Source organism: Diospyros lotus, chromosome 11 (genome assembly GCF_014633365.1).
Source record: "Diospyros lotus cultivar Yz01 chromosome 11, ASM1463336v1, whole genome shotgun sequence".
Taxonomy (NCBI): domain Eukaryota; kingdom Viridiplantae; phylum Streptophyta; class Magnoliopsida; order Ericales; family Ebenaceae; genus Diospyros; species Diospyros lotus.
In genome coordinates, this window is record NC_068348.1 from 18980901 (window position 1) to 18994526 (window position 13626).

Genomic DNA, 13626 nt, shown 5'->3' on the forward strand with positions numbered 1-13626 from the left:
GAAATTAATGTGATAATTATGATTCAAAATTCTTGTTTATTTATGATTGGGTTTCATAATTTAACTGTGATTATGACTTCGTATTTAACTCTGATTACAACGTTATAAAATTAGATTTTATGTGAGATTTATTTCATCTGGAGAAATATCCTCATGTATTATTTTTTGATCAAAATATAATTTCTTGTGTTCATCCATATGTAGTTTTAAGTCTATAATTAAGTATTAAGTCACATGAAATTTGATATAATGCGTGTGTGCTAATATCACTTTTGTACTAACAATATTTAGTTAGTGATATTTTATTCTTTATGTCTATGATTTTTTTCAATTTGAATTTTTTTACGTTAAATTCTGTATTCATGTATGGTTGATTGATTTAATTGTGGTTTGTTGTCGATCTAATTTTGTAACAATTAAAACGAGTAATTATAGGTATCATATCGATACTTTATATATATAAAATCTTTATAAATTAAAATTAATTATATAGTACATGTTTTGTATCGTAGATTATATCTTTGTAGTATTTTATAAATTAGCATACACAAAATAAAAGGGACGATCATTGTTTGTTTGAAACCAAAAAAGAAAATAAAAAGTTGTTAATGGAAGTCACGTGGAGGGCATAACGTCACGTGATTTTTGGATGTTTGGTCGAGCCTTTTGAGAACACCGACGGCGGCGACGGAGGAGGTGGAGATCTGACTGCGAGTTTCACTTAATCTCGTCAAAGGGAAAATAATGTGATTGGGTGGGGGCTCTAATTTATTTAGAATTTAGTAAATATTTAATATTGAATATTTAAAATTCAATCAAATGCTATGTTTACATGTACATGTACGTAATTCTCCTGCCTGGCTCCATCGTCAAATCGATCAATGCTAACGCTCCATATGATTGGCCGCGGCGGCGGCGGTGCCGGTGGATGATTGGTCAGTTCCACGTAGGATAATCCAAAACCCGGGCTTTGGATAATGCCATTTTTTTTTTAGTTTTTAAATATTTGAAAACGACAGTGTGATCAGTGGAGGCACGTGATGCATGCGCATTTCACTTCTAAATTACTTCCACGTTTGGAACCTCCCACTGACACGTCAGACCAATACTACCAAATTAATGAATTTGGATTCCATATAAAACAGACTAACTTATTTTATTTTTTTATTTTTTATTGTTCAAATATGATTTGAATTTTAGTTTCAATGTAAATTGGTCCACGTTTTGTTGAAAATTTAGGGTTAGAATTTGTGTTTGATATTGTAATGAATTATCAATTTTGAATATATGGAGAGATTTTTTTTTAGTATCAGCTTTGTAGTTTTTTTTATTTATTTTTATGTAGTTTATATATTTAATTAGTCTTGTTATTGAGTTATATAAATAGTAAATAGGTTTTAATTTCCTTCATGAGTACATGAATGAACAAAGGAGTCCCATTATCTTGTGTTTTGTTTTATTAAACAGTTATATTGGTTATTGTTATTGTTTAAATATAATAATTAATTTATAATTATGAAAAAGTGTCCGTCACAAGATGGGAGTCTCTAAAAAAACTTGTAAAAGAAAAGACAATTAGGGGCGTGAGGTGTATCTCGCGTGAGCCCTTTAGTGTTTAAATCAATTTCTCTCTCTCTAAGTGAAGAAGTAATAATAGTAAAAATGCATTAGAATTAAAATTTTGAATGTACCTTATCTAGAGAATTTTTTTTTTTCTATTTATAGAGGATAAAATTGACAAATGGAATAGTACTCACATTTCTTAGGATCACTCTTCGAATTTTCAAGTGTGCACGTCGGAGATGAATTTGACTCTTTTTCATAGTCTCGTAGCATGGGTAATTTTCGAAAAATTATATATATTTGAAGAGTCTAAAAGTCTCTTGAAAAGGTCTTTCACCGCTGGGAAAAGGCCTTTTGGATTTGAGTGATCCATGAGAGTCGCTCCTGATAACACTGGGAGAGGTTTTTAGAAGATATCACTATATTTTCAATAGAATTTTTTTAAAATGAGTTGTATAAATTTTTTAAGATGAACTTTGTTGGAATTAGATGAAGTTTCAACGGTGTCGTTTCTGCAAGGGGGATAGGATGGTTATTTGACAACCCTCATTGGTTGCCCAAAACGTTGTTGTTTTGGGCCCATGAGCTAGATAGCCAAAATGACAACCCTTTCCTACTGTTTTATCAAGATGTGCCTTCTCTTGTTGTTTATCATGTTTCTTCTCCGATCGTCGATGCTATCGTTATACGATCTCATCCCCACAGCTGCTTTTCTCTATATATCTTCAATAGTGTCTCGAGATTAGTAATGCACAATCTCCAATTTGTATTGCCTCTTTTAGGGTTTGTTTTCATTCTCTACAATTTCATTCTCTCTGTATAAGTTTGATACGAATGTTTTCTCTCTAAGGTTTTGCCTTTAATTTGTAGATTTGTGGTTATGAGGCTTCTTCGATTAGAGAATTGTTTATTTGTACAATGAGTATATGAGAGTGAGGTTTGTATATTAAGGCTGTAATCATCTCTTTTCGATAGTGCAATGAGCTCTCTTTGCTAGAGCTTAAAGTGGACGTAGCCCTTATTAACGAATGAATTACGGTAAAACTTGCTTGTGTTCATTTATGCTTTTCTTTGCTATTCTGTTGATATGTATGTTTTGAGTTTATCGAATGTATTGTGTTTGTTTTGGCTCTCTATTTTTAGGTTTTGTTTTGAGTAGTGGCCGAGAGTAATCCCGACCCAACAAACTTAAAAAACCTATAACTGTCTTCTCAAGGGTCAATTGGAGTCGCCCAAGAGACCTAGTCACTCGAGTGACCTCTTGAGGGTCTCCAAGCAACTTCCTATCCTAACAAGCTCTGGGTTGTTTCTTTTAAAAAAATTTTATGTTTTGGGCCTATTCCTTTAGGTTTAGATTCGTTCTAAGGTACAATAGTTGTAATATTGCAATTTATATTAACATAATTTTTTAGTTAAATAAATTATATTGTGTTACTTGTATATCATATACATATGCATATGGGTCACGTATTTAAGATTGAGACATTATTAATTAATTATTGCATTTTTAAATGTACTTATATTCTAATATATATTTATAAATCAACATCATCCAAATATTCCCCGTGAAACAATCCCACATGGTAGTGGGTGACATTGGTTTTATTCCATATTGTCATTTGGTCCGGTCCAAAATAATAGGATGGAAGACGTATGGGTCAGACAAATCAGGGGTCCATATCGTACGATGCTGCCACGGCACCTTCTATCTGTCGCTTCCCAACTGCAGCAATGGGTGTCTCCTCTCTTTATGAGATAGCTCATGATGTGGGTGGAAGCAAGCAATCATTCAAGTGATGATGTCTCTTCTCTTAATGCACAATTTTTTTATTTTATTTTATGAGAATTAATAAAAAAAAGCACAAATATTAACAAAAAAATGACGCCAAAGTTAATTAATGTCAGACTATTGAAAAGCTACAAATATTAACAACTCTTAAAAAAAAAGAGCATACAAATGATAATTAATTAACTACTCAAGGTTGTTAATATTATGAAGAATAAAAAAGACTTGAATTTTGTAAAAAAGGCATTGAAACTTTATAAATAGAGTTTAATCATTTAATTTATAAGAGAGAGTGAGAGAGTTTCATATCATTTTTAATATTTGTTGGTTTATTTTTAAGTTTTAGATAGTTTTGCTATTATCATTAAAAAATCAAAGGTTTGAATAATTTTGTCGAGAATAGGACACATTCAAATATGTGTTAAGAATATTTCTCAATGCAAAGGTGGATCCATAAACGGATCTAGGGAAGGGCTGGCCTCCAGATCCATAGATCATTTCTGCCCCTTTTCCTTCCCAAAATGGTCCAGATCAATAGACGGATATGGGGAGGGTTGAAACAGGTACGGGCTACAGCCTATACCTGTCTTCTCTAGATCCACCCTTGTCTCAATGCATGCCAGTTTGTTTTTTGATGGGGCAAATTAACTCTTAAGATAATGTTTGTTAACTAACATATAGATCGAAAAAAGTAAGATATAAAATGTATTTTGGACAAAAGTATTTTTTATTATATTTGTTAAATTTATCTAAAAAGAAGTCATGTAACTTCTTATCTTGAATTTTTCAGATAAATTTATCTCTTCCCTCATTCGAATAAATTATTTTGGATCTTACAGATAAATTATCTTGATGTAATTTTATCTTACTCATTTTAACAAATACTATCTAAAAAAGTAATTATACATCTAGAAGGCCATTATTCATTAAATATTTCCTTTCAAAAAAAACATTGCTATAATGAAATTTAGAAAACATAAGCAAAATAGACTTGCTTTTTTACATAAGTAGGTCAGAGAGATGTCGTTTTAAACACAAACTTAATTATTTTTGTAAAGAGGCTATTTTCACGATTCGAACTAGGTGCTAGATATGGGGGAAAAACAAGCTATCATCTTGAGTACATAGCTTTGGACGAGGAAACAAGAGACGCTTGTTTGTGTCCGCTTGCAAGGAGAACAATCCCAAGTTTAATACTTTAAAATGAGCATCAACTAAAGTAGAATTCTCAGAATCCAAAACAAGACCTTATGATTCATCAATCTGAACAAATACAAGCCATAGACATCACACCATAGCGAGAAAGATAACAGAAGATCAAGCTGTGCTCAAAATGAGTTCCATCATATCAACCTGTGAGTAAGCAAGCTATAACAATTTTGAAAAGAGGAGCCTAAAAAATTTGAGTAAACTCTTCTTGTTGGCATCATCAGAAATGAAAACATCAAGGCTTTTATTGATAGTTCATGGCGGAATAGTAAGAATGATGGATATGCAAATAATGGGGGACAGATGGAGCTACATGCATGTAGTAACAAAGACAGAGCGACAGAGAGGGGAATCTGAAGCCGGAACAAAGGTCAGACGGTGTAGTGCGGGTTGACATCAATATCTAGCCCCCTTAGCTTCGCAAAAGACTCGACCTTGCCTTTCAGAGTATGGAGCTCCCTTAATCTGCAAAGGAACAAAGATTATTCAGTTTCTTTGAGCTGCCAGTGCATGGACATGCATAGAATGAACAGAAAGTCCTCCATGAAATGGTAGAGGTCAATTCTGATGGTGTGCCTCTATTCTAGTTCACTAAAAAGACATCCCGCTTGCAAGGGTGGGTCGGGTGAGGTTCAATTTGTATGCAACTCTATCCTTGCTTTACAGAGAGGCTGACACAGGAGCAACCTTACCGTTGCTTTCTATTGGAGTTCATCCATAATAATCCTACACACGATTAAATGACTGATAATGTTCATGAAAATTGTGCATAAGCAAGGTACATTATGGTATAGCCCTGTTAGATCCTTCTACAGCTGCATTTAGTCACTTCATCCCACGATTAGTTCACGAACTAGTGAAAACTCAAAAGGGATGAAAGCTAGATGAACATCATGAAAGATCTTCAGGAAAAAAAAGACTAACCTTGCGAGTTCTGCACGCCTCTTAGCTTCCTCAGCCATGATACTGATGTCTCGGAAAGTGTGTCGCTCGACAACCGTCTTGGCTTCTGTTGACTGAAGACCGTGAAGGGTCCGCTGTTCAGTTGCCCATGCTGCCTCACGTGCTTCCTTGCCAAAGTCCTTTCGGTTGGTGAAAGCCGTCTAGTAAAATAGAACCCACAAAAATGGGAATTATGTCGTAGGAAATAGCCAGAAATTTTGAACTAACTGAGTGACCAGGGATATTGTATCATTCATTAGCATTCAATTCTTGGAAGAGTCAAAATTCACTACCACAAATATAGCTTAACTCACCTTCTGGTTTAGCATCAGATTCCAGGCTTTCCCACTTAGTGCATAACGAACCCCAAACTTGATGGGATCAAGCAGTATGTAAGTTACAATATTGTATAGCCAGATAACACCAGTCCAACCCCAGCCAATCCTGGCTATCTTAGCAGTATCCCATGTTACCACAGCCGATATTAAAGTGGCAACCTGCAAAGATAAAGCACGTACGGTCACTTTAGAACTAACGATCAAAATTGAAATTAATAACTCAGAGAAACACAAGAGAGGGAGAGATCTGAAGTAAGGATGGATGTAGGAACATGATGTAACAACAAAAGTTTGTCAAATCAATCGATTAGAAGATCATATTTTGACTCTTGATGGCAAAAAATTGGAGGATCGTGACAATCTCAAAGCAATACTAGTAAAAGCAAATTCTTAACTCTATACTAATCTGAACAGGCCTCGTAATATATAATTAAAAAAAAAAAAAACAGTATTTAAGCCAATATTCATGATTGCTCGTCATCTTTACTATAAGAAACAAAAGGCAAACAAATTTCCATTCAGTTCCACAATCTACTTACCAGTTGAGCAATGATGAAGGCAGCAACAAGAAGAAGTCCAGGCCTTTCTGTAAAGGACCATCCCCTGGAGCGTGTGACAAATATTAAGGCCTGACTGATGGTGCTAACCTGAAGGTACACAGCTGATGCTAGTTTTGCGTTGAGTTCTTTGACAGTTGAATCTTCTGAGAGATCATATGTGGACTTATTCAAATCTGCTACATGGAAATGATCCTGAAGAAATAAAAGAGAAAAAGAAGGAAACAGGATTAAAAATTCATGCTGGAATGCTTGAATTCCCAAGGTAAACCTAAACATGTTGGCCCTAAGTCATGAGCATAGAAGTTTACTTACTGCAAAGAAACTGGTTTTGTAAATTGCGTAGAAAAATATGACAGTCATAATGGCGAGGTAACTTCCTAAGACGATCCCAGTAGCAAAAATTTCACTGAGCTTCCAACTGTCTGGAAGTGGAGATGGCTTGACCCTGTCTTTGGATATTGTCATGATTGTACCTGGAAAAATTCAACCAGACCGATTGAAATAAGATAGACACTTGAAAACCGACAGATATCATGTTAAAAATTATTTCAAAAAATTGAGTTAACCATGGAAGAGAATGGAACCCAAGTAACTTTATTGCTCACCATCATTAAGTATGGCTATCACAAGAACCATCAAAGGTGGGAAGTTGAACTTCCAAAAGGCAGACAGCAAAAGAAAACCCAGCTGTAGACAAGGCCCATTTACAAATTAGAGGTTTCTACTTCGGCACATTGTAAAAACCTTTTATTCAAGTCCAAAAACCATAGAATGCTAAGGGAACCTTACCACAATACGTATAGTGATAGATACTGCATATATCTGGAAGAAACAGAGAAAGAACATCAGAGTACTTATATTCAAGAATTTGTCCAAGAATACAGATCTTGACTAGCAAATTTACTTCAAAGAGCTAGTGAAGAAAGAAAAAAAATCATACTGTGTAGTTCTTCATTCTTTGGAAGATGGCACGGCTTGTTAAAACAGCACTAATGATTACACTCAGCCCTGGCTCAGTCAGAACGATATCAGAGGCACTTCGAGCAGCATCAGTTGCATCTGCCACGGCAATTCCAATGTCTGCCTTCTTTAATGCAGGTGCATCATTGACTCCATCACCTGTCATTCCACATATGTGCTTTCTACCTTGCAATATCTTCACGATCTCAAACTTGTGCTCTACGGGAAAACATTACGGTAAGTCAGAACGCAAGGTAAACAAATAGAATCGCATCGTTTCATTTGCTAGGGAAAATAATTACCAGGAAAGACCCCAGCAAAACCATCAGCTTTCTCAATGAGTTCCTCGAGTGGTAGAGCTGCAGCAGACTCGTCCTTATGATCACCCAGTAACGATGATGAAGGGTACATGTTTGTACCCATCCCCAGCCGTCTCCCTGTTTCCTTTGCAATTGCCAGTTGGTCGCCTGAAAAGAATAAAACAGGGTAATGGTTTCAATGATCCATGCAATTTCAGCAGTCAAAATGTGATCAGACATTGCTCCTCATGGAGCAACTTGGAAAGCAATATAAAGTACAAAATTCAACATTAGGCTTGCTTGTGTTGTCCAGAATCCAGATATGTGCAAGTACAATGTCCAAATTATAGGACAAGAGTGGCTAAAAGATACTGCACATAAGTTAACTCCATAAGTTCTTTGCTCGCTGATCTCCTAACATAGGACCCTCTGACGATTGCAACCAGAACAAGGGCATAAAAAGAAACATGTTAAACTGAATATTAACTAGAGCAGGCCTGGAAAACTAGAGAACTATAACAAAGAAAAGGCAATCCTTGTTCACAATATAACAGCTTCATGCCCAATCATATTTGTTTCTCCATTTTCCTTTTACTGTTATCTATCATTAATATCTTGACACCAAATAATTTAATAAGGTTAATCGGTTCTTAAAATTGTGAGCAGCCTGAAAATAGTTGTAGAGGTGAAACAGATTTTTTAATTGCATGCAATGCATACCTGTAATCATCTTAACACTCACACCTAGATCAAGAGCTCTTCGGATTGTTTCAGCACTGTCATGTCTAGGTGGATCAAAAAGAGGGAGTAGACCAACAAATTCCCATGGTCCACCAGGGCTGTCTTTGGTACCGGCAGGCACTTCCTGTCGAACAAGTAAACCATTCATCCATACAAGCAATAGAGAACCAGATCAGAAGGTGAAGTAGTCAGTGACTAAAAGCTTAATACCTGGCGAGACACTGCAAGGGATCGAAGTCCACGTTCAGCAAATTTATCTATTGCAGAATGCACCTTCTTCGCAATTTCTGATTTGTTCGATGCTAGATTGAGAATCTAACAGTTACACATGAAAAGAAGTTCAAGGTTTGAACTGACTATAATCTAAAAACAAGTATTCAACAGATGAAATCAAGAGAAAATCCTATATCAGATAGCATATGATGCTGTTCTGAATAGAATCCAATATAAACTGCAATAGGTAGCACTATGTTCAAATTTTTCCAGAGCTTCCTTAAAACTATTTCTTAATCTTCATCTTCATATCCTTTAGTACACATTCTTCAGTTGAGAATCCAAAATTAATGACAAGTTGACAACTACCCCAGACCACTTCACTCTGTCATATATAGAATGATTATTGTCATTGGATAGCTTGGTTGATTTGACATCTATTCTCAGCTACCATTTGAACCATCTATGTTCCTTGGAAGTAAACACATGGCTGCTCCCACTTAGGCATGCACATACAGATTATATAAGATTTGCACGAGAAGTGGTGAGAAAATATCTCAAAGTATTAAGTTACCTGCTCTGGTGCACCTTTGCTCACTCTCTGCATTTTACCCTGACTATCCAAGTATGTAAGTGCCGTTCTCTTATCAGTTGGATTGAAGGGAAGGAAGTGAACTTCTGTAATTCCAGACCGTGCCTTACAGAATAGTCAACAGAAGTTCAAATCAACAGAAAGTTATAAATATATTCCACTGAAAATGCATGAACACTCCATGATGCTTTTAGAATAATCATAAAATTACCACCAGACTGAAATTTAGAGTTAGATGTTGAAGAATTGAACTTAAGAAGGGTCAGTACCTCCTTAGGATCAGCTAACATAGAAACGATTGCTGTGTCAATAGCATCTTGGTTTTCCAGCCTTGAGGCTCTTGCAGCCATTAAGACAACCATGTCCTTATCAACACCTTTTGCAAAAATCTGTTGCAGTAATGGGTGAAGTCAAAATTTTTCATTGTACAAGATCTGAATGGCAAATGATTTGACATAATAGTCAACTTTCATTTGAGAAAACAGAGTGGAAGAGAAGTCTAACTAATAACTGTATACAATGCATGCAGCTCTTTCATCATTTTGGTCTTCAAAGTATTATGTCTAGCAAATCATTAGAGGGGTTCAGCAATATTTGTAGGAATTATCTGCTTGTAAACTATTTTAGAAGAGTTTCTTATATCTCTTGCAGTTTTTGATGTGACATAAAGTTGATACTAAGAAACTTGAAATCTCATCATATGTTCACGTAAGCTTGGCTACTCATCTAGACTTTGTTGCAAAGTGAGTCCAACAGATTAGAGAATATAAATATGACAAAAATACCACCTCTATCATATTTTTGTCCACTGTAAGTTTGTTGAGAGTTAATGTGCCTGTTTTATCACTGCATAATACATCCATCCCAGCCATTTCCTCAATTGCCGTCATTCTTTTTGTTATGGCACCCTGCATAAAACATTGACGGTTGTTATCAAAGCTGCTCACCCATTATTGTTTTGTATGTGTTGATAGAGAAAATTTAAGTCAATTAAACTCCTCCACAAGGAAATTGGCAGCATCATAAACCTGTTGGGATAAGCGATGGGAACCAATGGCCATTGTAACAGAAAGAACTGTTGGCATTGCAATGGGGATTCCACCAATGAGTAGAACAAGAAGGTTTTCAACAGCTTCACTAAATTTCCTCTTCTGAGCACAAACTACGATTATTTGAATTACCATTCCAGTGGCAATTGAGCAAATGCAAAAGTTGCCAATTGAAGTCAAGACCTGGAACCATCAAAAGAAGTGATATGGCATACAATAAAATCCAGTTATATATTCTCCCTCATATTAAGAAGCAGAAAAACTATAACAAAGTTCAGTGTCCATGATGAGTGATTTACTGAAACTTGCCAGGCCTTACATCCAATAATCTGAGACAATTTTTCATTTGTCATTTTAGAACCAGATACAGTTCTGTTTATTAGAGAAATGTGTTCATTGCATCAACATACGTGAAGCACATTGCAAGTTCATTTTTTTTTTCCCAACAAAAAGAGGACTTGGAATGAAATGACAAAATAAAAGCACATAAACTTACAAATCAATCTCCTTTTTTCTTTTACTTTTGGGATAAAACACAAAAACCGTCAAATTGTTTATGGATATATACTAGGACACCGGTTCAGATATATTTTCCAACATGTGAAACTTGAAAAATTGTTTCTTATTGTTTTTATATAGGCTGTAACATAAAGTAATTTTTAGTGTTAAAAATGCAGTTGCTATATTCACGTACAAATATAAGAATTTGTTTATTCATTGTTGTATCGCTGACACGCTGTGCCCTGATTTTTGAAACTCTCATATGCTACAATACATAAGAATTTGTTTATTCATTGTTGTATCGCTGTGCCCTGATTTTTGAAACTGTCATATGCTACAATACATAAGTGATACGTTACTTCACTTGTTTATAAGTGCCAAAATGCATACTATAGCAGTAACTGTTTAGGCTAGCTAATTTGTTAATGGAAGCCATATCGTATTCCCTTTCTTTCTTACTTCTATTTTTGAGTAGATTCACTTTATGAGCAGCAACATGTGGTGTACTAAACACTAAACCAGAGAATGGTACTAAACACTAAACCAGCGAATGGTATATCAGCATTCAGCTTTAGTGTGTTGTCAAGATGAAAGGAATTTTCATATGTGAACCTGCTGAAAGTGTCCAACATGTGTAGTGGTTTCCACAAGATGAGCTGCCTTCCCAAAGAAAGTATGTACTCCAGTTGCAATAACTACTGCTTCAATTTCACCTTGCTTGCATGTTGAACCTGAGAATATACCGTCCCCGGGATGTTTTGTTACAGGGAGGGACTCTCCCGTAAGAGCAGACTGAAAACAAAGACTTCACAATCAAAAATCCCAGATATTAAAAGAGACAAGTTTTCTTTAGAAGTCATTTTTCCTTTACTTTTACACTTAAACATCTCCATAGTTATTGTTACATTGTGGGCGGGGAACCTGTTTAGATTAACCTCTTCATGGATGACATACCAAAGACAATATTCTCACTTTAGAGCCAATAAAAAAAAAAAAATCAGCATGATTACATTCAATAATTCCACAATATAACCTGGCAACGCATTGAAGACTATTACTTGACTTAGAAAACAAAAATGCATTGCAAATAAATAAAAAGCAAAAGAATGACTGCATCAGTTGTTTGAAAAACTTGATGGTTACCTGATCAATTTTCAAAGGATCACCTTCAAGGAGACGTGCATCAGCAGGGATAATGTCTCCTAGTTTGATGCTAATAATATCCCCGGGAACCAAGATGGATGCATCTTCCTCACTCCATTTCTCATCACGCAAAACCTGATGAGAAGATCAAGAACAGAGCAGCCAAAAGAAGGGGGGGAAAAAACAGAAAGGGGTTAAACAGGATGACAAGAAGGGAGGCAATGAGATTAAATCTCAAAGGTCAAAATTTTGCAAAAAATAAAGTTACAACTAATTTCATCAAAGATGTAAACCTTTGCTTTTGGAGCCAACCGAGCCATAAGGGCAGCAGCTGCATTCCCGGCATTATTTTCCTCAATGAAACTTATGGTTGAATTGATTATAAGGAGCATTATGATGCCAGCAAAATCATGGTAATCCACTTGCTTGTGCTGCAAAGAGAAATTGAAACAGTAAAAGAAATACTCAAAAGCTTTCAACTTATCCATGTCCTATCAAACACAACATCTGACACGTTCCAGTACAGGTCTTAAATATTCACCTTTCCACGTGGAATGCAGATAGCCATTAGTGCTGCTGCTTCCATAACCCATGATAGAGGATTCCACATGAACCCTAGAAACTTAAGTATTTTACTCTCCTGTTAAAGAATGATGACCATCTTAAGTTAAGATAATGCTGGAGAGTATAAAGAACATAATTACTCGTGTTAAGGGCCACAAGAAGCAAGTACCATGACAGGGAAAAAAAACAAGGAATCAATTTACGAGGCACCTTTTTCTCTTCAAGCATATTGTATCCAAAGACATCCAAACGCTTCTGGACCTCTTCTGAACTAAGACCATCTCTCGTGCATTTCAACTTTTCGAAAACTTCTTCAATAGGAATATTCTCCTGCAAGAAGCAAATTAAGAGTAAGCAGATTTCTATCAAATATATCACATGATATTTAAGTCTCAGATGGGATAGTTTGTTTAATATGATTGGTTTATCAATAAGAAAGGGTTCCTAAGTAATTCTAGTTGTTAAATTGTATTAATAATAATATAATCACTAAGTGCCAATGAGGGCTCAGTATGGTACTTGTTTACACATAAACCGTACAAAAAGCCAAACTGTAAGATAGTTTTAAACTATTAGATTTGTAAATTGTACCAGATCAACAGCTTCCTTGGTGATGGCTTCAAAGGCTGAGTTGTCCATTCTTATTGCGGTTGTCTAGCTTCAGCCCAGCGCGGCCGTGAAGAAAAGACCTACATATGCAGGAACATATCATCAAATCACTGTGTGCTGCAAGAATACAGTGGATACAAAAGCAACAATGATGTGAAAAGAGTAATGTAAGAATCAACAATACTATAGACATCCAAAGATGAGAAAACAAAAGCACAGATGATTGGCTAATGAAAAAGCTGTTAATTCAAGCCTGATTGGCCCAGGAAATTCAGCAACCAAAAGAAAATTAATTATGAATGCAAGTTTTTGTTCATTTAGTCTGAATTAGAAGACCTTAAACTAATAAGCCATAATATCCGTAATAGCCATAAAATCCGTAATGGTGTTGCAGGGTATTACAGGACGTTATGGCTATTGTATCGTGTTACATACCAGTACATCTGTTACAGTCTGTTATATCCTACTATTTGCAAAACCCACTTTCACCCTTTTACCTTTGCAATTTTACCGAAAACTTGTAGAGGTTTTCAAGCTTAAAGAACTGTTTCTTGAAT

At 35.4% G+C, this 13626-nt stretch overlaps 1 protein-coding gene across 1 annotated transcript; it reads right to left on the reverse strand.

Moving 5' to 3' along the window:
* Window positions 1-4579: 4579 nt before the first annotated feature.
* LOC127812455 (ATPase 11, plasma membrane-type-like) lies at window positions 4580-12535 on the reverse strand. Its single transcript, XM_052352844.1, has 19 exons — window positions 12438-12535; window positions 12190-12327; window positions 11897-12031; window positions 11366-11545; window positions 10232-10435; window positions 9992-10111; window positions 9473-9592; window positions 9186-9308; window positions 8609-8713; window positions 8378-8522; window positions 7661-7825; window positions 7339-7577; window positions 7188-7220; window positions 7004-7085; window positions 6711-6871; window positions 6378-6590; window positions 5815-5997; window positions 5483-5661; window positions 4580-5023 (listed from the first exon to the last, which is right to left on the reverse strand). The coding sequence occupies exons 1-19, from the start codon at window positions 12504-12506 to the stop codon at window positions 4930-4932; spliced, it is 2688 nt and encodes an 895-aa protein (XP_052208804.1). The 5' UTR covers window positions 12507-12535; the 3' UTR covers window positions 4580-4929.
* Window positions 12536-13626: the final 1091 nt, after the last annotated feature.

What these genes read in the sequence shown, in the direction of transcription:
- LOC127812455 (XM_052352844.1), bottom strand. Translation starts at nt 12,506, where the DNA reads ATGTGGAATCCTCTATCATGGGTTATGGAAGCAGCAGCACTAATGGCT. An exon ending in TGTTAGCTGATCCTAAGGAG is followed by an intron (nt 9,309 to 9,472) that starts GTACTGACCCTT and finishes CTATTCTGTAAG; the next exon opens with GCACGGTCTGGAATTACAGA. An exon ending in ATCTGATGCTAAACCAGAAG is followed by an intron (nt 5,662 to 5,814) that starts GTGAGTTAAGCT and finishes CTATTTTACTAG; the next exon opens with ACGGCTTTCACCAACCGAAA.